Source organism: Melopsittacus undulatus, chromosome 6 (genome assembly GCF_012275295.1).
Source record: "Melopsittacus undulatus isolate bMelUnd1 chromosome 6, bMelUnd1.mat.Z, whole genome shotgun sequence".
Classification (NCBI taxonomy): Eukaryota; Metazoa; Chordata; class Aves; order Psittaciformes; family Psittaculidae; genus Melopsittacus; species Melopsittacus undulatus.
The window spans coordinates 67,080,041-67,104,040 of record NC_047532.1 but is presented as its reverse complement, the minus strand read 5'-3'; the positions used below and the strand labels follow the sequence as shown (position 1 = coordinate 67,104,040).

Below are 24,000 nucleotides of genomic sequence, written 5' to 3'. Positions count from 1 at the left end.
GCATATTTGATGAACACAGGAATAAAGAACACAGTTTCCCTTATCTATTTAACCCATTATTGAGATAGGTTTTGAAAACTTGTTACAAAAAGTCAAATATGTTCTTGGAAAGCATGCTTCCTTTTTTTTTTGCCCAGGAGCACAACCTATATTTTTTGTGAACATGTTTAAACATAATAAGAGTTAAGACTTCAATACAATAAAAGAGCGCACAGCATAAGAATGAAGCCAGGAACCATTTTATTTCCATCCAGTTTTGCAAGTATTAAGGATGGCATAGCTCATTCCATCACTATGATTTATGGAACTATATCCCTAGAAGAGGCAAAGCTTATAATGCCTCCTGGTTTCCCCTCCCAAGTATAAGCTGAATGACTATTGGGCTTAACTGTGTCTGTCACCAATATCAACTTTATTCATCCTCTCCCCAGACACCAGAACACAGTAACTGGGTATGGAGGACTGAGGCAGTCAGTAATGAGAAGTTATAAAACATGTTAAACAGCACATACACTACACTAACACCTGCGATGCTCACAACATAGAAAAGACAACCCTGAAACTAGATTGTGTTGTATTTTCCATCATTACCTATGAAGACCAGTACCATAACATTTGTTATGTTGTTGCATACATATACACAACAGTTGTTGCAGATTCTTCTGATTCTTGCCAATTTCTAGGCAACAATTCAATTTTTATTTACTAGTTTTAAGACAAAATACTGAAACTGATTTCAGATGATTTTGTCCAACTGGTTTTAATAGCACAATTCAAATGGCAACTTCCATAATTATAGAATTTATGCTCAGTACTTTTCAAAAGCTTTTAAAATTAAGGTATGTTGAAAAATTACTTTCAATATGACCCATGCAATTGAACTGCTCAAATAGTTTAAACTCTTAGTTTAACATATTCTAAGTTAGTGAAGAGTTCACATTCAGAAACTAGTTCCAGACAGTTCTTATACCTCATGTGGCAGAAGATGAAGCTGTTTAAAATTATCACTATCAACAGGAAAGAATTCCCATAGGAAAAAAGTATATACACCCTCACTATAGCCAGGCAATCAACTCCTCCATTTCAATATCATCATAAACATTTAGTTATTTCAACCAGTAGAAGCCAACCAACAAGCCGTATTTCAGATTTTTCAAACATATGATCACCTTTTAAAGGCTGCATTTTTTTTCTGAATCTAAGTAAACTTGTCTTTTCCAATACAATCAACTCAGTCCAATGAATTTAAGTTTAAGACTGATTTGTAAACTGTTCTCTCTCACTTCACCTATGGAGCCCTTTAGATACCCAGGCTTAAAGACTGCAATGATGCAGAGTTCCAGTTTAAACTCAGGACTTATCTGAAGTTGCCTGCAAACGCTCTCTTACACGGGGTGGAAGTGTTTTTAACAACCGCTCTTCTACAATGAGACTGTTTCTCTTTAAGAGCTGACATTCTTCCAGTTCAGCAGGAAGTGATTCAAGATAGTTTCCAATGAGCTCTAATTGAACAAGATTCATTAGCTGACCCACACAAGGGGACAAATTCATTAGACTGTTATTTCCCAGAAGAAGAAACTGCAGCTTTTTGCACTGAAATAATCCATCAGGCAGCATTTCAATCTAGAAAAAGAAAACAACAAAAATACATATTAGAAGTTGCTAGCATACATGCAGCTGCATGTTTTAACATTTCCCAGTTATATTTTAGGGTAAAAAACCCCCAACCCTCCTAGTTTATGGAAGGATAAGGAATGGGAAGATCGTAATGTTATCATTATGGGATAAATTGCTTGAGAACAGTAGGATGGTTTTATACACCTGTTTCATTAAGACGCTTAGCTCTTGGCAGAAGACATAAGCATGGCAGGGGAAGCATACACATGTGTGCATATGCAGAAGTGCATACAAAACACGTGCATGCACAGGTGGCAAGGGAGAAATAGGCTTCTGTCTCCTAAGAATCAGTTCATGAAGAAAAAAAAAATACAGATTGTGAAGAGACATTAGGAGCTCCTGTGCTGTAAAACCTGTACCAGCAGTTATCTGCACAGTACAGCAGTAACTCCAGTCCGTTCAAAACCAACCTCACCAGTGAAAAACCAATTACAAACCTCAAAAGAAGCCCTCAGTCACAAGCCTGGACCCAATACTAATGAACCAGACTGCTCAGGACTGCTAATGAGGTTACAGCTATAATGATTTCCCTCTTCGCAAACAGCTGAGCTGCTCATCAACTAGCTGTTGATTCACTACAGCTTTCAGCTTGACATTTGATAGTAACAATTGAACACTGTTCACTTCCATTAAAATACTATATAGGATAGACAGCTGCAGAGAAATATAGTACAGGTTAGGACAACTACAGAAATCGATCTCTGGATCAGAGCCCTTAAGCTGCAACAGACCAGGGTGGTATTTAGTATTATACAAGCTTTGATGACACCAAAGTTATATTGATTAAACAAGCACCACCCCTTTTTCCAGCTTTAGTGGGTTTACTTTAATCATGAGCATCACAAAAGCATTTTGAAGCAGAGGTTGCTCCAGAAAAAATATGGCAGGTTAAGTCAGTACCTGATTGAAGTAGTAATTCAAAGTTCTACTTACATGGTTTTTTGTCAATGCCAAGTACTGCAGATTGGTCAGATAACCAATTTCTTCAGGGATGGAGGTTAGCTTATTATAGCTAAGATCCAAAGAGTGTAATTTCTTACAAAGAAAGAGCTGCAATGGAACATTTTTAATATTATTATAATTTAGATACAATTGTTCCAGGTTTGATAATGCACCAATCTGCACTGGCACATAGGAAATACTGTTGTGCCACAACTTTAAGCAAGAAAGGTTCTTAAGGTGTTGAAAACTAATTATTTCTTCCACTGTTCTGAGATTATTTTCTTTTAAGTCTATTTCATGCAGATTGTTGAGGGTAAAAATGGAATGGGGAATCCGCTCTAAGTCACAGCAGATCAGTTCTAAGGTTCTCAGGTTGAGCAGCTTCTTCAGGTTATTTAGCACTATCAGTTTGTTCCCCTCATTGTTGATAGACAAGTGCTGTAAAGAAGGCAGAAGATCTGTAACCACCTGAGGTATACGGGAAAGGTTGCTTTTTAAGTGAATGGATCTCAGATTTTTTAGCCCCTGAAAGCTTTCGTTATATATGGAACTGTGATGATCTAGCATGAAATATCCTGTTAAGCACAACTCTTGCAGGTTTTTTAGATGAAAGACCCAAAATGGAATTCTTCCCATCTCACTAGATTTGAGGCGCAATGTTTTCAGATTCTCTTCTAAAAAACTGACTGCTGGATAATCCATAGTTAGTGATGAATGATAGACATTGAGTTCTTTGAGATTGACTAGCTGGGTCACAGCTGAAGGAAGTTTGGCTTCAGGAATAAGTTCCAGGCTTAGGACTTCAATTTCTGTCAGTTCAAAGACGCTGTCTGGAAGGCCATTTAACATGAAAAGGTGGAGCTCAATCTTGTCTTGGGAATTTCTTACTAGTTTATTTTTCAGTTTTTCCACTGACCATTCATTGTTAAGATTGATCTGCTTCAGTTTGTTTTCACTCAAATCAGACAGGAATATTGAGAATCGTTGGGAATAAAGAGGATCATACTGATCTGCCAAGTGGAGAATGAATGCAAAGTCATTCTTTACATCAGGTATATCACTGTAATTACTTTTCTCTCTCAGCTTTTCAAAAGAGTATTGCTTAAGTGAACTTCTCAACATCCACCACAAACTATAAGTACAAGTTAAGCCATAGAAGATCACTAAAACAACATAAAATGAAGCCAAAACTTTAAAAATCTCTGCTAGTGAATAAACACACTGGTACCTTTTGTAGCCTGTGAAGGCTTGAACATTGACTACACAATCAATTTCAAGTGTAATAAATGATAAATAGTAGGGGACATAAATTACTATTATTACAAATACAATGACTTTCACTATAATCTGTTTCATATACACTGTATATATGACATCCTTCTCTTCAACATGTACTCTGAATTTCTTCACTTTTTCAAATATAGCTTTAGCTTGTTCCCCTTCTTTTTTGTCAAGAACACTTGAGGAATTTTCTCTTCCCGTTGGTTCCAAGCCAGGTTGGGAATATGGCAGGGACTGCCTGCTGGCCCCTATATCTACTGAACTCCCAGGTGGTGAAATCGCTGCTTTTGACTTGGCTATTGGCAGCTTCCTCACAGACTGCTCGGCAACTGTTTCCGAGAGGGCACGGGTTGTCCATGGAGAGTCAAAACACTTCTGAAGAATGGCTACAAAGTGCTCAAGCCTGGAACTTGTACTAGGGTAGTAAAGCCAGAAATTACTGCAAGCTGCAAAAATAAAGGTATGCAGAAGCACTAGGTATGGAAAAAACTTGGCAAACCAGTGAAGCTCTCTCTCATAACATACTGCATCAATATAGGAATACTGCTGCCGATGGAGATCGTTCTGGATTTTAAGTGGGATGATTATCTGTGTTGTAGAGCTGGCTGACATGTTAAGGTTGGCTTTAACTAAATCCCAAGGCACAGCACAATGATTGTCATATTCTAGCTTGCAAGGAAGACAACATAATACTCTGGTTTGAGTAAGCTGGAGAGCCCCAGCGAGTACGGCAACTAGCAGCATTATCATGGTGAGGTAATACCAGAAGACATCCCACCATGGTTTTAGTATGTGGTAGGATGACTGCGCATCTGCTAAGTATTTGAGTTCTGTTAGCGTGATCATGACTTTCACCTGTGAGAGAACAGCAGCTGGTAGAGGAAAAAAAAGAAAGAAGAGACATTCTTAGAGAATTGATAAAGCCAAATTTTGTCACCATTAAACACTTGAAGCTTATTCCTGTTTCCCCAGTTTGAAATGGGTAACATTTGCCCTAGCATCCAAAGCATAGCAAAAGGATCCAAGAACTGATGGCACCTAATTCTAGCCATTACCTTATTTATTTTAAGGAAAGTTACTTGGAATGCAAAAGTTTAAATGAAGAGTGAACATAGCATCAGATCAGGAGAAAATGTATTCTGACCAAACATTTGGGTGCTCTTCAGAAACACAAGCAGGGGTAAGTGTCTGGCACATTATCAGCAGCCTTTCAGAGGCATCCTAAACATATAGCAAAAGCTATTTCTTATTTAAGAAGAATCCCAAAAATCAAAGCAATATATTAACATGATGGCTCTTGTAATTTAGAATTTTCTACTAGATTAAATCATGCTACCCAATTAAAAAAGAATGCACAAAAATTCCCACAAAAACAGTTTTGCTTTATACAGTCTTACATATAATTCCCATCTTCTCTCATCAAGGGCATTAAGCATACTGACAAAATGAAAGTGAAGCTAACCCAACCTGTTATTCTCCAATATTGACATATATATATATAAATAAATTACCCACCTAACCCCCAGCAGCATAGGTTTTATTCATACTTACTTTACTAATTAAAGAGAATAAATACTCAGCACTGCTCAGTCAGGAGGTCTACACCTTTTAAAATTCCTTGGACATGCCATCTTTACATTTGTCTTCATTCTGGATGGAGAAAACATTCAATATACTTCACTTTTAATTGCTTCACCTAAATAAAGGGCAAACATTTCAGCTTTCATTAGAACTGCTGCCTTGTTGCAGACATCAGGATGTAGCAAGGCTCTGTACTGCTACAGCTACACAAAGTGGAATGAAACATACTCAAGACGTGACCATGTAGAATGAGATGTCAAAGCTTTGCACAGTCACATCAACATGAAACCCAGCAAACTGTCTACAGCAAGTCCTGTTTCAACTGGGAAGTAATCCTTTTTTTCCTGCCAAGTAACTATTGAAAATAGAATTTGCAACATGCAGTACTTCATGAAATAGAATTCAGTTGTAATTTTGATATACCAAGGTTTGGCAGAAAGCCAAGGTTCTCAAAAACAGAGGCCCTGAAACAAATCCATAAACCATCCAGTGTCAATGGCAATACCACAGACACTAACAGCTTTGGAGAAAACATCCTAGAAATTTTGTTAAGCAGTACAGATACAAAGGAATGGGAATGTTCTGTGTTTATCTTAATCACAGAATCATTTAGGTTAGAAATTACCTTTAAGATTGAGTCCAACTGTTAACCCTGCACTGCCAAGCCCACCACTAAACCATGTCCATGAGTGCCACATCTACACATCTTTTAAACACCTCTAGGGATGGTGACTGCCACTTCGGTGGTCTGGATGTTCCAATGCTCAACAACCTTTTTGGTGAGAAATTTTTCCTAATATCTAATCTAAACCTTCCCTGGAGCAATTTGAGGCCATTTCTTCTTCTCATATCCTTTGTTACCTGGGAGAAGAGACTTAAACCTTGCTACAACCTCCTTTTGGGTAGTTTTAGAGAGCAGTAAGGTTCTCTCTCTACCTCCTCTTCTCCAAGCTAAACCCCAGCCTGCCCAGCCCCTCCTCACAACACTTGTTCTCTAGACCCTTCACCAGCTTTGCTGGACACACTCCAGCACCTTGATGTCTTTCTTGTAATGAGGGGCTCAGAACTGGACACAGGATTGCAGGTGTGGCCTCACCAGTTGCTAGTACAAGGGGACAATCACTTCCCTGGTTCTGCTGACCATACTATTTCTGGTACAAGCCAGGCTGCTACTGGCTTTTTTGGCCACCTGGGCACAAGTTGGCTCGCTCTTGTTAATGATAGAAAGATACTGGACATTTCAATTCCAAACAGAACTGGGGAGCTCTTATAAAAAGACAACAGCTGAACTACGGCAGAGCCCTATTCTTACTCCACATTCAAAGGGAGAAGAATGGCTGAAAATAAGTTAATCCTTCTTGTATTGACAAGGCTACTTTAAATAGAATGTAGAAACTTACCAGGCCCACTCAAGGGAAAGCACTGAAGGACAGGATGGTTACAGTGTACTTCTAGAGAGAAAAGAAATTGTCATCAGATCATTAAATATATGGACTCCAATAACTTATTAAAACAATGGTTCATTACTCCTTCCCACAGCAGTGTTTTAAAGACACAACATTCGATGAGCAAAAAAAAAAAATCTAACTAGATCCGCAAGAGCTAGGTAGTATAATTTAAGCTCTATCCCATCAAATCAATCACTTGCTCACCATCTGAAAACTGCTTTTCCTGAAGTATTGGCCCTTGCCATTGTCCCATTTCTAAGCACTAAAAGCTATTTCAGAGCAACAGTTTTTGCACTTACATGAAGTTACTAACCCTACAACTGAGACGCTCTAACCATAGCTAAGAAATAATTTCTTAAGTCACTTCAGCTCAACTTGTGAAATCTATAATTACCTTAAAACGAGTTCTTTCAGTGTAATTCTTTGGCGTTTGAATATAAATTCATAGGTGCAAAAGCACAATAACTTACTAAACACACCTAAACTAAGGCATTCATTCTGCAAACAGTGTCTGGATCATGTCTTGACTGAAACCAAGCATGCTTGATTTGAATACAGACAGAAAAATCAAAAGCATTTCTTAAATTTCCAGCCTAGAATTAAACCCAGTCAACTCCTCTCACTACAACTTTGTTATGAAAATGAAAAGATTTGAGACCCCCTTGAATTACCAAGAACAGGCTGAGAGACAAGTATGTTGAATGATTCAGAGACCAAAAGGTATAAAGAACATTATTTTTAGCAAAGAAAAAATGTATTTGAGAAGTCAAAATGATCACTGAAGTGGCTGAGAGTTTAAATGAGTGTAAAAGGTGTAACTAGCATGAGGATGGGAACAATTCTTTTCCTGACAAACAAGTAAACCTCAGCAGGGATTTGGGAAGATAGTAACTATGGAGACAGAGTTCTCACAGGAGAATGGATATTTGGTACATGAACTCTGAATAACTCTGAAAGAGACAGCAAGGCCATGAGAGGCCTGAGGAAGCTTAAGCAAGCAAGATAAGAAGAAGCTGGAATTCACTGAGTGATGAGAACTGTGGACTGTTGGCAAGCTTGAGGTCAAGTTCTCACACCTATGGCTTAACCAATTATATGTTAGTCACTAAGGGTCTTCAAGACAAGTATCCAATCATGATATGCCAAATTGCTGTAGGTGTGTGTAAGCAATAGTATACAAGGAGTTAATGCTTTGCAATAAATGGCTTTTTGTCTGATCATATTGACCTCTGTGTCCATTCCGCGGCAGGTAACATTGTAAGAATATATTTACTGTAACTAAGTGCATATTAGAGAAAGTTACAGGTAACAGTAATGCACATATCCACTTTTACACAAAGAACATCACTCTCCTGGTAACAGGCTTATTCTGGGGTCTAAGCAAAAGAATCTTATGAGGTACAGAATTCCGAGTACAAGAAAGCAGTTAACACTGCTTGATAAAGTATTTTCTCTAAAACTCACAGAAGGAAAACAGAAAACAGAACTTCAGCCAATTCTATTAAAGGCCTATTTGTATACTTGAGAGCATGTACAACCCATTACACCTTCTTCAAGCAATGCCATAATGCTCAGACAAAGAAGTGGCTTGTTTTTACAGAGACTGAGAGCTTTTAGAGAGTGTAAGGTCTGTTTCTATCAAATGCTTTCTTTCTCATCTTCCTGACTTGAACTAGGAAGTTGTTACCTCCCATCAGAAAAGTCCAGCTACATTCTTGCTGCAGTTTTAGATACTTTCTAGTAGAAAGTATCACAGTATTAAGTGTTTGAATACCTGAACTCTGGTCTTGTTAATGAATGACTCCTTTTTGAAACCTTCCAATGAAGCATGTGTATTCATTACAATTCTATGTATATGAAATATCAGAGACATCCACAGTACATGCAAGTGTAATAAAAATGTGAATTATTAATGATAAATTTGCTAAAGACAGTTTACTTTCAAATCCTATCTGTATGCCAAGGGTGACTAATCAAATGAAATAATGCTCAACTGTAATGGGTATGAGAAAACTCATCTGCAGCAGCTTTCAACCCATATCAAAGCCATAAAAGCTTTTCAAAGTGGCCTAATTCAATAGGCAATCTTACTTAGAAAATGAGAGACAGACATTACAGCCCCAGGCTAAATGATGACTTCAGGAGAGTTAACCCAGAACAGTATTGGGATGCAGGCCAGAAAATTAAGGTAATACAGACCACTAATATCTAAGCAATTCTTAGTTGGTTCGAGACTGATGAATCTGATCAATAGAAACCTATCCAGAATACGAATGAAAGGCTACCATTTTGAAAAACATTATCTATAAGCATCAGACACTGCACCTCACTGTCCTCAGGTGTCAAAAGGTTACTTAACATCACATTACTCTGTCATTTGGTCACTGCTTCTGTAATTTTAGGCACATTCAGTTAGGTATGGCTCTGAAGCAAGGGAAGTGCATCGCTTCTCCTCCCCAAAGAATGATGGGCTGCAGAAAACCAATACCTGACAAGAAGCTTTGGTTTATTTTTAAGGCTGTGCTGGTTTTGTTGATTAAGTATTCAGCTGGTGTTTCTGACACATTAAATAAATCAAATTAGACTTACACAGCTAAAGCATACCTTGACAAGTATTCCAGTGGTGTTATTCCAGCAGCATGACATGCTTCTCAATTGAGATAAGAAATGCTGACATCCTAAGTAAATATGTCTGTTTTAACAACTTCCTACCAAAAGTGATTCCTAAACTCCAGTACCAACTTAGCTTCTAGCTAGTTTAAATGTATCCCTTTTTCTTCCCAAAATTTAGGATGCAAAATGAAATTCAATAATAAACTAGACAGGCAATCAATTTTACTCAATGGACCATTTTGAGAGTTTCCTATGGGATTTCTAATAATTGCTTATGGTCTCTCATGCACAGCCTGAATCTCCACTTTCAAATAAACACTAATGAATATTCCCAAAGGAAAAAAGTAACAAGCTTTACTTCCCCACATATTCATCACCCAGAACACATCTTTCCTGGCTAAAACTTCCCGTTCTATAAGCATATTACCATTTCCTTTTTCACATGTCCCCTAAACAACAAAAAGCCACATACTGCAAGAGTTCAGGGGCAGGTCTGACTTCATGAAGAATGGTAACTTCACACATACTCTTAACAGATGTGTTAGATGACTGCCTCTCCCTTTTTTAAGATTCCTGTTGACAAATAACAGACTACTCAATTCCAGTACTACTTTGATATATGGTCTTTCAGAATATGCACCTTGACCACTTGTATGCACATGCAGATTCAGTGGTAGGATCTTTTTGATGGGGATTGTATTTTTTGCTCTGTATTCCACTGAATGTAGAACAACACATAAACAAGATTAGAGAAAGCTTCTTTTTCAGTTCCTTCTGAAGGTCACAGGTGATAATTGAAACATGTGTAAGAGATTATCCTTTGGTATTTAGAATAAACACAAAGACATTCCCATACGTTACAGTAACTAGCATATTCCTCAGCACAGGATGTTCAAGACCATTAGCATTGTTACACATTTTCCATATCAACCTTTCAAACAACCAAAGGCCGTAATTACATCTACAGACAATCTCAGCCGTCAGTGTCGGGATTAACTGGAGGCCTTGCCTGCCTTAAGCACTCTTACTCTCAAGCCAGTCGTGCTGAATGCAAGATGTGGAATGGTAATAGTACTCTCAAGCCAGGCCCACTGAACTTAAGATGTAGAATGGTAAGAGCAAAGTCTTCGTGCTGTTTAAGAAGCAGCCCAATAATTTCTAGGAAAACATCTGTAAACATATTTTTACCTTAAAATTTAATAAATTAGGCTATACTTACATTTACTGTACATGGGGTACTCTGCTAGTCTTCCAAAATTAAGCAACTACTACCCAGCTCTACCACTACTGTACCTACAGCAAGCAGAGAAAAAGAGAGTACAACATGGCAAGTGTTTTAGTTTCCTCAGCCACCCAGAAGCTTGAGCATTCCTAGGTTCAACAGAGGAGGCCTTAAAATAGGTGGAACAAAGACTTCTTGAAGGCAACTTCATCTAAAGTCAGAATACCCATCTTTATTCTATTAGATCCTTTCTCTGGTACACTTAATGCAAGAAAAATACTTAATCTTGCAGTCTAATCTAAATTGAAAATAAGCTTTACTCCAATTTGATTTGTTTCACAAGCACAAGAGCTTCTCTTGCAATCAGACTGAGCAGAATTAAATATGCTATGTTATACATTAAAGAACCTGAATGTACACAAGTCCATGGGACCTGATGAAATCCATCTGCGGGTCCTGGAGGAGCTGACAAATGAAGTTGCAAAGCCACTGGCCATCATATTTGAAAAATCATGGCAGTCAGGTGAAGTTCCTGATGACTGGAAAAAGGGAAATATAAACCCCATTTTCAAGAAGGGGAAAATGGATGACCCGGGGAATTACAGACCAGTCAGTCTCACCTCTGTGTCTGGCAAAATCTGGGAGCAGATTCTCCTGGAAGGCATGCTGGGGCACATGAAAAACAACAAGGTGCTTGGTGACAGCCAGCATGGCTTCACTAGGGGGAAATCCTGCCTGACCAATTTGGTGGCCTTCTATGACGGAGCTACAAAAGTGATGGACAGGGGTGGAGCAGTTGACATCATCTATCTGGGACTTGTGCAAAGCATTCGACACTGTCCCACATGACATCCTTGTCTCTAAATGGGAGTGTCATCAATTTGATAGGTGGAGCACTCAGTAGAAAAAGAACAGGCTGGATGGCTGCACGCAAAGAGTTGTGGTCAACGGTTCAATGTCCAGCTGGAGACCAGTAACGAGTGGTGTCCCTCAGGGATCCATGTTGGGACGGGTCTTGTTTAACATCTTTGTCGCTGACATGGACAATGGAATTGAGTGCACCCTCAGCAAGTTTGCCGATGACACCAAGCTGTGTGGTTCCGTTGATATGCTAGAGGGAAGGAATGCCATCCAGAGGGACCTTGACACGTGTGTGAGGTGGGCTGATGCCAACCTCATGAAGTTTAACCATGCCAAGTGCAAGGTCCTACACCTGGGTCAGAGCAATCCCAGGCACAGCTACAGGTTGGGCAAAAAGAAAATTCAGAGCAGCCCTGCAGAGGAGGACTTGAGGGTGTTGGCTGATGAGAAAATGAACATGAGCCGGCTTCAGTGTGTGCTCACAGCCCAGAAAGCCAACCGTATCCTGGGCTGCATCAAAAGGAACGTGACCAGCAGGTCAAAGGAGGTGATCCTGCCCCTCTACTCTGCTCTCCTGAGACCTCACTTGGAGTATTGTGTGCAGTTCTGGTGTCCTCAACATAAAAAGGACATGGAACTGTTAGAACAAGTCCAGAGGAGGCCACGAGGATGATCGGGGACTGGAGCACCTCCCATATGAAGACAGGCTGAGAAAGTTGGGGCTGTTCAGCCTGGAGAAGAGGAGGCTGCGTGGAGACCTCATAGCAGCCTTCCAGTATCTGAAGGGGGCCTACAGGGATGCTGGGGAGGGACTATTCATTAGGGACTGTAGTGATAGGACAAGGGGTAATGGGTTGACACTTAAACAGCTAAGGTTTAGATTGGATATAAGGAAGAAATTCTTTACTGTTAGGGTGGTGAGGTACTGGAATGGGTTGCCCAGGGAGGTTGTGAATGCTCCATCCCTGGCAGTGCTCAAGGCCAGGTTGGACGAAGCCTTGCATGGCATGCTTTAATGTGAGGTGTCCCTCTCATGGCAAGGGTTTGGAACTAGATGATCTTAAGGTCCTTTCCAACCCTAACTATTCTATGATTCTATGATTTCTGTTCCATACCTGCCACTACCTTCCTCGTGGATGTTGGGTTAACTTCTCATTAAAAGCCATCAATATGCAAGTATTAAGCCTTTTCTCTATTCAAGGAAGCCCAATAAAGAATTAAACTTTGTTAGTAATGTATGTCACTGTTCAAACACTCGTTAGGGAGACAGATGATCTTCAAACATTCCAGTTGCACAGGCAGTTAGAATTACATACCCATACGTCACATAATATTGAATCACATCAGCAAGGTCTGCCCAAGTACATGAAGTTACTTGAATCTCATTCTCAGTAAGTGGATGCGAGGGAGAAACCAAGTCAACTATTTTAAGGGTTAAACTCCGTAATAAACTTGTATTACAAGACATTATTTAAAGGTATGGTAAATGTACTTTTTATTTCATATTAGGACAGCCTGAAGAGCAATTTTAAATGCTAATTCATATTCAGACATACATAGACTGGTAAAAGTACTTTCTTCAGCCTTCTCAAGTTAAGTTTAAGGTGCTAAGGATGGTGTTCTATCTAAAAGAGGTCACAACCTATGCTCCTATGAAGGCCTGTATTAGCAAGAAAAATATTCAGTTTAAACCCAAGTTTAAGACCAAATAGACAGGGAGACAGGCACTTTACAAAACAAAACCAAAACACCCCAAACCACTGAAAAACAACATGCAGAAAAACTGGTAACTTCATACAAACCTAAGTTTCCGAACAAGTAAGTTTCACAGTTAAAGAGGGAAGCAATCTAATGATAAAAACCAAACCCTGAAGTAAAACAAAAGGTAGCCCATCTTTGTCTTGCACTTAATTGCATCAACATAACTGATCTCTTTGAAAGCAAACTGTCCACTTAATGGGCAAATATCACTTAAGTTATAGGTCTGGTGCTTTCTAAGATCCCTACTAAATCAAACCAAATCCAGACTTGGAATCAAAAGTCCATACTTCCAGCAAGCAATAGTTTGCACAGCTTTAGTGCCCAAGCATGTTTTTTAACTCAAGGACACATTAAAAACAAAAAAAAAAGAAGTTTGTATCAGGTAACGGTAGAAATATGGCAGAGGAAAGAATTAAACTACACAGACAAGTATTATAGTGCTGTGGTCTCCACTTTCCTTGAGGACACATAAAGATAAACCTGTAGGCAAGCTGTAGGGCCCTTGCCAAACTGTCGGTCCTTTAAATATATTATATTTGAAATTAAAATAATTAAGTTAAATTTAAGACCTGTGTTAGTATCTAAAATACTGATTCCAGTAAATACCAAAACAAGCATCCATTTTGAAGAGGGTGCTTTGTATTGGTTATACAAAGAATCCCAACAGTAAATTCACTTAGAGGCGTATTTTGTTTCTGTAATATTTAACTAATAATTGCATTAATTTAATTTGTATTGTCACTGAAAACCCTGGCATGTTTTTAGAACTTTTTTTCATTTGTTCCATTAATTTACATGTCTTCAAACATCTGTGCATCTCACATATTCCACTTGAAAACGAAAATGTAAGTGGAAGAGGACCACCAAAACTCCACATTGGTATTACCCACTAAAAAATAGCTCTGCTGTCACAAGCTTGGCAATTCCTAAAGAAACACAGCAAAGTCCATTAACAGATTAAAAAAAAAAAAAAAAAACAAACCCAAACTGTAAAGAGTTCCATGGAGCTTTAAAAAAAAAAAAAAAAAAAAGAGAGAGAGTATGACTAACTGTACTAGTTCTGCCTGGAAGAACATAGCACATTGAGGTGTTAGTGATCAACTCTGGCTAGCTAACAGGCTCAGGCCTGTGCCGGGCAGATCTCTTGGCCAGAGGCTAAGCTGAGCCATCTGGTAACAGAGAAGTCTGCAGGCAGCTCCCACTTGGTATGAGTCAAACACCACTTGCATGTCCTTGCCTTTATCAGGAAGTGAAGCAAGAAGTTCTCCTGTGAACATCTTTCCTGGTTGACAGTAGAAATGATGCAGAGACTTGCTTGCTTATAAGAAAGCCTTCCTACCAGTAAGATCTGCATGTTGTGCAGCACAAGGATCAAAAGCTCATTTGATGCTACATAACTCATGTTACCAGCTTCTAAAGGGATGTGTGATTATCTACACTATTCTCTTTATAATGTCAAATCCAACAAAAAGCACTTTAAATTACACTGTAGAGAGTCTGAGGACCTTTCTTATCAAGATCATCATGGACCAGCACCTCTCATGCAGAACACAAACCATATACATGGTCTTCTAGGTCACTTCTGAAATTCTCCTGAAGTGAAAAAGGGGCCCAAAAACACTAAATCAAAGAACAAGTCCCAAGTATCTTTGATATGGCACTGTACAGTCTGATCACATCTCATCCATTGTCAACACAAAGGTTAGTATTTAAAGTGAAGCACTATCTTCTGTCAGCCTCCTTTCCCCCTTTTTCTGGCCCCATAACACTTCCAAGTAAACAAAAAACTTCAATACTGAATAACAAGTAGGAGAACGGCATGCATTCCTACTACTTCTAATATTTCTAAGAGCCCAAAAAGCTGTATTTTTAAGCATGGCCCACAATGTTCCATGCATTTAGAGGGCCCACAATGAAGCATGCCATTCAATGCAATGAAGTCAGTTCATGTAAAGTCTCAAAAAAGAGGCATAGGTAAACAAACAGAATCAGCACCTAAGCAGTACAGGAGACTCTTATGAATGAACTTGAAGCCAAGCACATTCAAAGCACGAATCAGTTATCTCCTCATAGACAAACCTACTTTTTTTTTTTAAGTGAAGTGTTAATGGATTTGTGAAATAGTATTGAGAGAGCACTGAAATACTAGACCATATTATCCACAGCAATGTACTTAATATCACCCCAGAATGGCTCAAGCTACCATAGACCCAACAAATTTACAATCATTAACTTCATACCTAGTTAAAGAAACAAGTTCTAAATCCATTTGTTTTTCCTTTTTAAAAAAACAAAACAAAACAAAAACACCCAAACCACCTCCCCACCCCCCACAACTGGAGTTTAAAATCAGTATGGCAACACTGAAGACAGAAATAGTACACCAATACTACTAACAGTAGTAGACCAATACTACTAACAGTCCTCCCTTTCAAGTTCCAAAGAAATCTTAAGAGTAAGTTCTGAGCATGAAGTATGAAAAAAGTCTCCTTGGTTTTTCACCTGTTCTTCCCCAAGCAAGGAAGACTACATGACTACACCAAAAGCACTCTTAAAAGGTCTAGACTGGGTCTGCTACCTGTGGTATGCTGTACCTCTTACAGCTCTTCCAGAAATCATCTTACACAAGAGTACATCAAGTCCTTCATCCCACTGCTAACACAGCTAAGAGAGTCAGATACCTTCCAACTGCATGAAACAAGACTTTAAAGCTCACTTATATCTCATTTTTATTCCCATAACCACATTCTTCAGTTTCTCATGATGAGAAATATGAATACATACCCATAAGACAATGGTATCAACAGTATCCCTCATACCCCTCCAGCATTCTAAAGGAAGCCTCAATGGTATCTATTTAATTTTGCATACCGAGATAAATGCTACAACAGAAAATTAATTTTTATCTCCTTAGTTTCCAGCAGTCAGACAGTCCCGATCTCCATTCATTGTGATGCTATGCTCAGTATATCAGAAAGCAAAGCAGAGCAAGATAACACTGCAGAATACTCACAACTTCAATACAAGATCTTTCTACCAGCAGATTCTTCAGTTATAGTATAGCTTATTATCTTCAGTCTTCAAGAGCAGTAGTAGTACAAGAGAGCCAGCAGCATAAAGCAGTTTAAATTTAACAGAAGACACTCTTTCCGTAGGAAAAGCAGGGAACTGCTCTTACATGCTCTCCCATTTTCAGTCTGCTTTGCAATGAAGTCATAAATGCCCAAGACAACTCCTGTAACTTCACTGGAAGCAAGTCAGAAATAAGGAAATCTCAGAAAGAGAAGCCCAGGACTATGTCCACACAACTACATCTGGATTAATTTCTCAAGGAGCACAGGGAGAGCTGCAGAACAAAGTGAGTAGACCATAAATCCTACTTAAGTCAGGTAAGCATTTGGGTCAATTCTGTAGTCCAAAGGATATCAGGCTGCTATAACTAGGCTATCAACATAATTCATGTAATACCATACACACTGATGTATTAACCAAAGCACATTAATATTCCTATTTGAGCCTTCAGAGAGGTCCTATAAGGAATTCAACAGCACTGCATTTATGAAGGGGTGAACACTCTTCATCCCATAGGAAGTCCTGCCAATTTTCCAAGGACCAGAGTACCCAAATCCAATTATTTTAGATATTCAGTACCTCCAGTATACATTATTTTCCTCGCCTAAACACTGCTTTCTAATACAATAACAATACCCAACCCAGTTAATAGGAATATTTATCTCTGACAGCTGAATAGCTCTATGCAAGTGATTTTAGTTCTCTCTACCTCAAATTCCTCAACTGTAAAATCATGGTAATGGTTATTCTGTTCTTCATAAAGTATTTAAATTACAACATTATAGAGTAATACCACTTCTTACTAGGTGATCAGAGGCTATTCTGGATTGTACTACACACACTATTCCTTTTCTGAAAAATGGGAAGACAGTTATAACCTTTACCTGTTTTCAGAAACACACAAATTTGTATTTATATTCCTTGTTCTAGCTGGAATCATTTTGATGTTTCTAAAATATGAACTGTTATCTAATACAATAAGTTAAAATCCCAACATTCAGGCTAAAAAGGAAATTGATGGGCTTTCAGTATTTATAGACTGCCAAGACCAAACAGTACCCTATCAGGATAGCAGATGTTGAGAACAGAAATATAAAGTGAGGTCACAAATCAAAAATATATACCATATACGCTCTGTCTCTGCAAGATAATTATTATCATGCACAAATACAGCTACAAGATTTTAAACCAGTCAAAAAACCAGTGGTTTGGTTTTAGGTTTTCCTGCTGCTGCATAGGTTTCTTGAAGAACTTTCCAGAAGGCAGGCTTATTACTTCCACAGACAAGAATTTAACTGCATCTATGAAAAATGCAATTATCAGGGCAGCAACACAAAACACATCTGATTCCACTCTATTAGTCCTGACATTGGAAAGCTGAGTCAACTTTCAGCAGTGGCTCACACCTCTTCTCAGAAGCAGCAGCTTTTTATCTTATTTAAGAGGACACTTACTCTTGAAAGCTATCCTGACAACTTGAAACACTAGGTGTTCGGTCTAGACATCCAAGAAAAAAATAATGAGACTAGGTAAGTTTCAAGTTAAATCTGATTCTAGCTCAGGCATTCTTTTTGCATAAAGGCTCTCCCAAGACCCACCTTATTACCTTCTTTGGTAATCTCCCCACCCCAAAGTCAAAAAACTTGTGAAACTCCACAGTCAATACAAACTCACCTGCAATGGAAATGGAGTCAGCTTTATTAATCCTCTGTCAGGGAGCACGCTGTCCGCACAATTATCTCAATCTCTTAAGTATCTTCCTGTTCATATTACTCTACATTACATTTTGGCTAACTTGATAAAGCAACCAGCTACATCTTCTATCTTAATAAATTTCTCCTTTAGTCTTTTCATTTTCACATTGCACATGCTGTGTAACTGCATGTGTACAAATGACTTATCAATGCCTAAACACATCTCTACTGTTTGAGAGCTGCACAGATGCACAGATCACAAAAGCAGCATCATGCTTATCAGAAGCATCTCCTAGAACAATGCTAGGCTTCAGAACCCTGCACAAGCGATCAGATCTGAATGCTTCAGTAAGCCTACAGTAATCCTGCTTTGCTTCCTGAGCAAACACAAACTTAGCAACTATGTTTGTGCTTTATACTTCCATCAAGTCCACATATGCTGCACAACAGGGTCCTCTGCTGCACAAAGTTTGCTTTGAGTGGGGTGTCTGAGGAAACCTAACAATGGTAAGATTTTTCAAATAGCAATACTAAAAGAAAAACACTTCTCGGTATGAAGCCAAGTTTAACAACTTCAAAAGCAAGAGTTAAAGGTTTTACCATCACCTGAATCAGTTAAGAACTGTGAAGTAAAAAAACCTCCAGCCCCATATTTGTAAGAAACTTACCAATAGTTTGAAGCAAAGCAGACACTACTTTCAACAACTCCAATTCCGTAAAGCACTTGAGTATTGACACATCCCATCTGATTTCAATTCATCAATGTTTGGGTGCTTTCCTGACTTTGAATAAGTGTCATTGTAAAGGCAGTATATAAACAACGTTAATGTTTAATAAAAACAAACAAACAAGAACTTGGAAAACAGTTTTCCTGTACTGCAGAGACACTGGCAAAGTAATAACTATTTTCACACTTCCATTGGCAGTGGTTGGAAGAGTTTATCTTGCTGATAATTTAAACACAGCCTAGAAACAGTTTTGTGTTAAAACTTTTCAACTTGCCCTTTGTTCTTCAAATATTTTGGGTTACACAACAAATACACATCATGGTTCTGCTTTCATTCAAATGGAAAAAAGTTTAAAGGACAAATATTTTAGGATTAGAGTCTAAATTTGCAGTTCTTAAATTCAAGTCTGGTCGACCTTTTGCATGCAGGTGAGCTTTAGCTACCAGAAAAATACATGAATAAATATCCAACAACCTGAAGTACTCATAAAACAGCAATATTGTCCCTAGAGAGCTAAGGCAATGATGTCAGGGAAATCAGGAGTTACATTTGCTGGGGTTTTAAGCGAGAGCTTTAAAATCAATGTCACTTCAATTAAGCCTCAGTAACTACATGACCATAGTTTAATAGCTGACGTGCCACAGAACTGAAACTTTTATTCCATATAAAACTAAAACCACAACTCAAACTAGTATCTCCCAAAGAAACAAAGTGTTTATTACAATGTCTTAAGACTGTTAACAATTAGTAACAGATTGTATTATTGCCATATTCTTTATTGGTATCACTGGATGCCTTACTAGCATTGTTAAACCCTTCAGCTTCTCACAATCAACTAAATTCTCAATTTCAATATAAGGAATTGCATTCCAGCTTACAGTATCAGAATATATTGAGAAATCAAGCACATTTGATGGAAATGCACTCACATAATTCAGGGTGCAAAGACAATTTTGAAACAGAACAGCACCATTGAGAATCAAACTGAAGATAGTCCATTACAGTTTTCTTTATTATTCCTTTACGATTGTTGAAAAGCCCTAGAATCCTCTTGGGTCTAAATCAGAGGAGGGTGTGCCAGCACAATACCCCAAACCTCATTTGCAACAGCTTTCTTGAGGGCTGAATCATCTACCTTCTTTCCAATGTACTACACCACTAGAAAGTATAGATTTAAACTTACTGATACAAACAGTCAAATAATTGGGGAAACTATTCATAAGTATTATGAAACTTCAATATTAAATTAGTTTGATTTCAACTAGCTAGAAATTTAATCCAGAGCTAGTTCATAGCACACTACAAGTCTTGGGGGAAAGAGTGACCAAAGCCAAGCTTAACTACAATAAACTGAAGCCCACTTACTAAGTCTGGCAAAACTCCAATTTGAATATATACAGAAGGTACTGCATCCAAATAAGAAGTTTAGTTATTAACAAGTTAAGACCACATGACTCATAACAACCTTTCTGCATTAATGAGTATGACTGCCCACATGGCAGTGATAGGGTTAATAAAACACAGGCCACAGCCTCTCAGCTATAATTACCAACTACCACAAAGTTACAAGTCTGTGATGTGTCCTGCTGAACTCAATCCATACAGGATACAAACAGGTATCAGACAAGTCATACTACAGCTTGTCACTAGATAAGAATAAAAGCATGATGTTTATTAATTATCAGCAAATTAATAATAGCTATATGTTGCTAAACCAGTGTATATACCAGTTAAACATCAAAATGGCAGCATATTTAAGTATTATAATATTAATTCCACTTTACATTCCTCACCCTTCTACATGGCTACCCATGGTATCTGAACTAACTATCTTCATAACCACAGCACAGACTTCTAGCTTATCTTTAAAATGAGTGAGTGCAAGATCAACTGGCAGAACAGCACTATTTGTGAATAGCTGTTATGAGGATGCCTACAGGAAAGATAAATAGAGCCCACAGGTTAGATCATGGAATACAGACAGCAGTGTGAAACATTTAGATAGACAACAGAAAGACCAGTGTAAACCACACATTATCCCTTTAGTCATAGAAAATAACCAATTCTAATCTTGGCTGAACAAAGCTTGGTGGCTTTAGCAGTAGGTTGTGGTAAACTGAAGTAAACTACTAGGGGCATGGTCTCTTTTGCTACCTGTAGCACATCAGCAGCTAAAGCAACACAAGATTTCCTCCTTCACCCTCCTGTAAAAATCCATTATAAAAATACTATTTTGGCAGTAACATACAGCTCTACCGAATTCATTTTAGAATGCTGAAATACTGAGGGACCAACAATGATAGCATTGTTGGCCCCTCTCTAAGACTTACTTAACATGCTTCCATCAACTTCAAAGACCAGCTGTATCTTGCAAAGGAAAAAAAAACCCAGCAATTTTCTTTTTCTCCCCATAAGAATTCTATTTTCTTGAAAAAAGAAAAAAATAAGAGTGAGACCAGAAACACTCTTCTCTCAAATGTGCAAGGGAACAAGCATGTTAATATGAATGCTACCGAAGTTGAAGCTTAGTTACTTTACACTAATGTAAAATTCAGTAGAATGTAAAAATATGCTAATGTAAACTCTGATAAACATTCTGTTATCTAGCTACACAGAATGCTTTAAGCACTAGGGAAAACCCTTAAGAAAGCTTGCTCGCTATCCTAACTCTTAGTTCTCTACTACAGTAATTCTTCTTTCTGCTCCATTTCACATCCCTTGCCCTGCCCAGCTGCACAGATAATGCAGAAAAACACTGCTCAGGATAAATTTTCTATTCCCCCCACAGCCAGCAGAGCTACACAGAGTGAGGAAAACATACACAATACACTTAACACATAATAAATTCTATGACTGATATACTATGAGATTTCAATATTTAAACCATGTGGGCTTTTTTTCTCCCTCCTCTTGAGCGTTTAAGAGCTCCCACAAAATAGATCAGTAAGCCCTGATTGTTGCCCTCTCTGCTAGGAAAGTACATAAAGAAGAACTCTAAGACACAAAGAAAAAACTAGTGCCTTACCTTATCACTTCAGCAAACAGACAAGGAAAGCTGGGTGTCAGCAGGACATGTCAGATACTTGAAAATGCAAGTGACCACATAGCTCCTAACTTAATTGAGTACTACCTCAAAGGTATTGTTCTGAGTGACCACACTAGATGCCAATTCAAACACTCTACCTGATCAGGACAATGGATGACAAAATTAAGCTTTAGGGCAGTCCACTTTAATCAGTCCTACAGAATCAGTCAATCACAGTATTCACCACAGACAAATTCTTAATTGAAGCCAGAAAATTGCCTCAATCTCACCACAGAACAGACCAGCACACAGTAAGCCTTACGTCACTGAAAGAACTCAGCTAGGATACAAGTAAAAGCCACCATGCAAGAACCCCCTTGCTGCAAGATCAGTCTCGCTGGGGAAGAGAAGTGCACTGACAAGATAAAAGCAGGACAAAGAAGAGAATGCTTCTTACTTGACACAGAGTCCTGCCAGGCCTCAGCACTGAGTTTCGTCTTTCTTTCCCTTTCAAAGAAGCTGGGACTTGGCACCCACCTGCCCTTTGCTCGAGGGCAAATACCGCTGCCACACTGGGGGCCGAAGGTGGCAGCGGCCGCCCTGCCGCTCAGAGCGCAAAGAAGGAGGAAGCCCCAGGCGACCTGTAGCGCCCCGGGTCACTCGAGGACACGTGTAGATGTCGGTTACGCAAATCAGAGAACGGTTTTTTGCCGAGCCCCACCCGCCCTGGGGTGGAGCGGGGCGGCCGCCAGGCCTGGGGCAGGCACGGGCTCGCTCCGGCGCCCCGAGAGAAGGCGGGCAGGTGAGCGGCCCCGCTGCGGGGCGCCGCCGAGTGAAGGGGCAGCTGCCGCGCAGACTCACCGGGCCGCCCGGTAGGGCAGGCGGACAGCGCCGGGCGCCCCGCAGGCCGGCATCCCCCTTCTTTCATTCCTTCCCTCCCTCCCGCAGGCGGAGAGAGCACCCCGGCCCCTTACCGAGGCAAGAAAACCGGGGACGGTCTACTCGGCGGCGGTAAGGGCCAACCGCACTCTCCCCTCAGGAGAGCCCTGCTCCGCTCTGTTCCGCCCACCGCTTCATGCCGGAGAGCGGGCACCTGTCCGCTGCGGCCGACCCTCGCTTACCTGGCCGCACAGCTTGCCCACCCTCCCACCCAGAGCGGTGCGATCACCAGCCCGCTAGCTTGCTCGCTCCGTCCGCGAGGGAGCCGGCAGCGCGGCGCGAGGTACCGGCTCCAACCGGCACTTCTCGGGTCCCGCCCCGCCGCCGCCGTCACGTTATCGGGCGCGCCAGCCAATAGGCCGCTGCCGGCGAAACCGCTGACAGGCCGCGGGGCGGGCGCTGCGGCGGACAACAGCGGCCCACCCGGCACCATTGCTGTGCCCCCCGTTAGACCGATAGCCCCCCGCGGTGAGCGTGCCGGCACCTAACCAAACGGAGCCGCTCGGAAGCGGGAGGAGCTGGAAGGCGTGACAAAGCCGCTACCGCCGGCGATTACAAAGTACACATGAGGCAGGCGCCGCTGGCAACGAAGCCATTGAACCCGCGGACGGCGCGCGGTTGCCGGCGGACCGGAGGCCTCGGCTGGGTGCGGACAGCGGGAGGAGAGGGGAGGGGAGGTAGGCGGGGATACTGATGTCCCGCCGGGATGCTGGGGATACCACCGCGCTGTTACCTGACGAATGAGCTGCCACCCCTGCCGCGTCCCTCTATCTGTCCTGCAGCAATTGCCAGGAACATCCAACATCCACTCCGCTGTTTGACAGGGACAGACAAGAGTCCGTATTCTGCACGGCAGGACCCTTCTACGGCTCTTCAGTTCCAGGGGAAACCTGATAAATAATAATAATTTTAGAAGTGCACAAATATACACAATGACTTAAAAAAAGCCAATCGTAGACCCATTTGACTTTCCTACTTCACTGCCTTTCTCCGCGGAGAGTGCAGTTCCCTCCCCCCGGTGCCCGAAGGTTTCTGCTGGATAAACGCATGAAAGCCCGAAGGGAAATTGTGATCCCTACCTAGATTCTTGCTATTAACTGGGACAAATAGGCTGTGTCTGCCTTCTCTTACTCGTACAAACAGCTCAATCTACTCC

General features: G+C 40.1%; 1 protein-coding gene across 3 annotated transcripts; it reads right to left on the bottom strand.

The window, feature by feature from the left end:
• Window positions 1–217: 217 nt before the first annotated feature.
• On the bottom strand, window positions 218–23,747 carry LRRC8B (leucine rich repeat containing 8 VRAC subunit B). Of its 3 annotated transcripts, none has more exons than XM_031046729.2 (5): window positions 23,578–23,747; window positions 6,882–6,932; window positions 5,452–5,550; window positions 2,611–4,772; window positions 218–1,623 (listed from the first exon to the last, which is right to left on the bottom strand). In XM_031046729.2, exons 4-5 carry the CDS (start codon window positions 4,744–4,746, stop codon window positions 1,351–1,353), a joined length of 2,409 nt encoding a protein of 802 aa, XP_030902589.1. In that variant the 5' UTR covers window positions 4,747–4,772; window positions 5,452–5,550; window positions 6,882–6,932; window positions 23,578–23,747; the 3' UTR covers window positions 218–1,350. The 3 variants fall into 3 exon arrangements, with proteins under 3 accessions (XP_030902589.1, XP_030902590.1, XP_005146583.1); XM_031046730.2 differs by lacking the exon at window positions 23,578–23,747 and adding an exon at window positions 23,329–23,465; XM_005146526.3 differs by lacking the exon at window positions 23,578–23,747 and adding an exon at window positions 22,880–23,026.
• Window positions 23,748–24,000: the final 253 nt, after the last annotated feature.

Coding starts and splice junctions, on each gene's coding strand:
- LRRC8B (XM_031046729.2), bottom strand. CDS start 4,746: ATGATCACGCTAACAGAACTCAAATACTTAGCAGATGCGCAGTCATCC. Junction 1,624..2,610: donor TGGCATTGACAAAAAACCAT/GTAAGTAGAACT, acceptor TTCTTTTTCTAG/ATTGAAATGCTGCCTGATGG.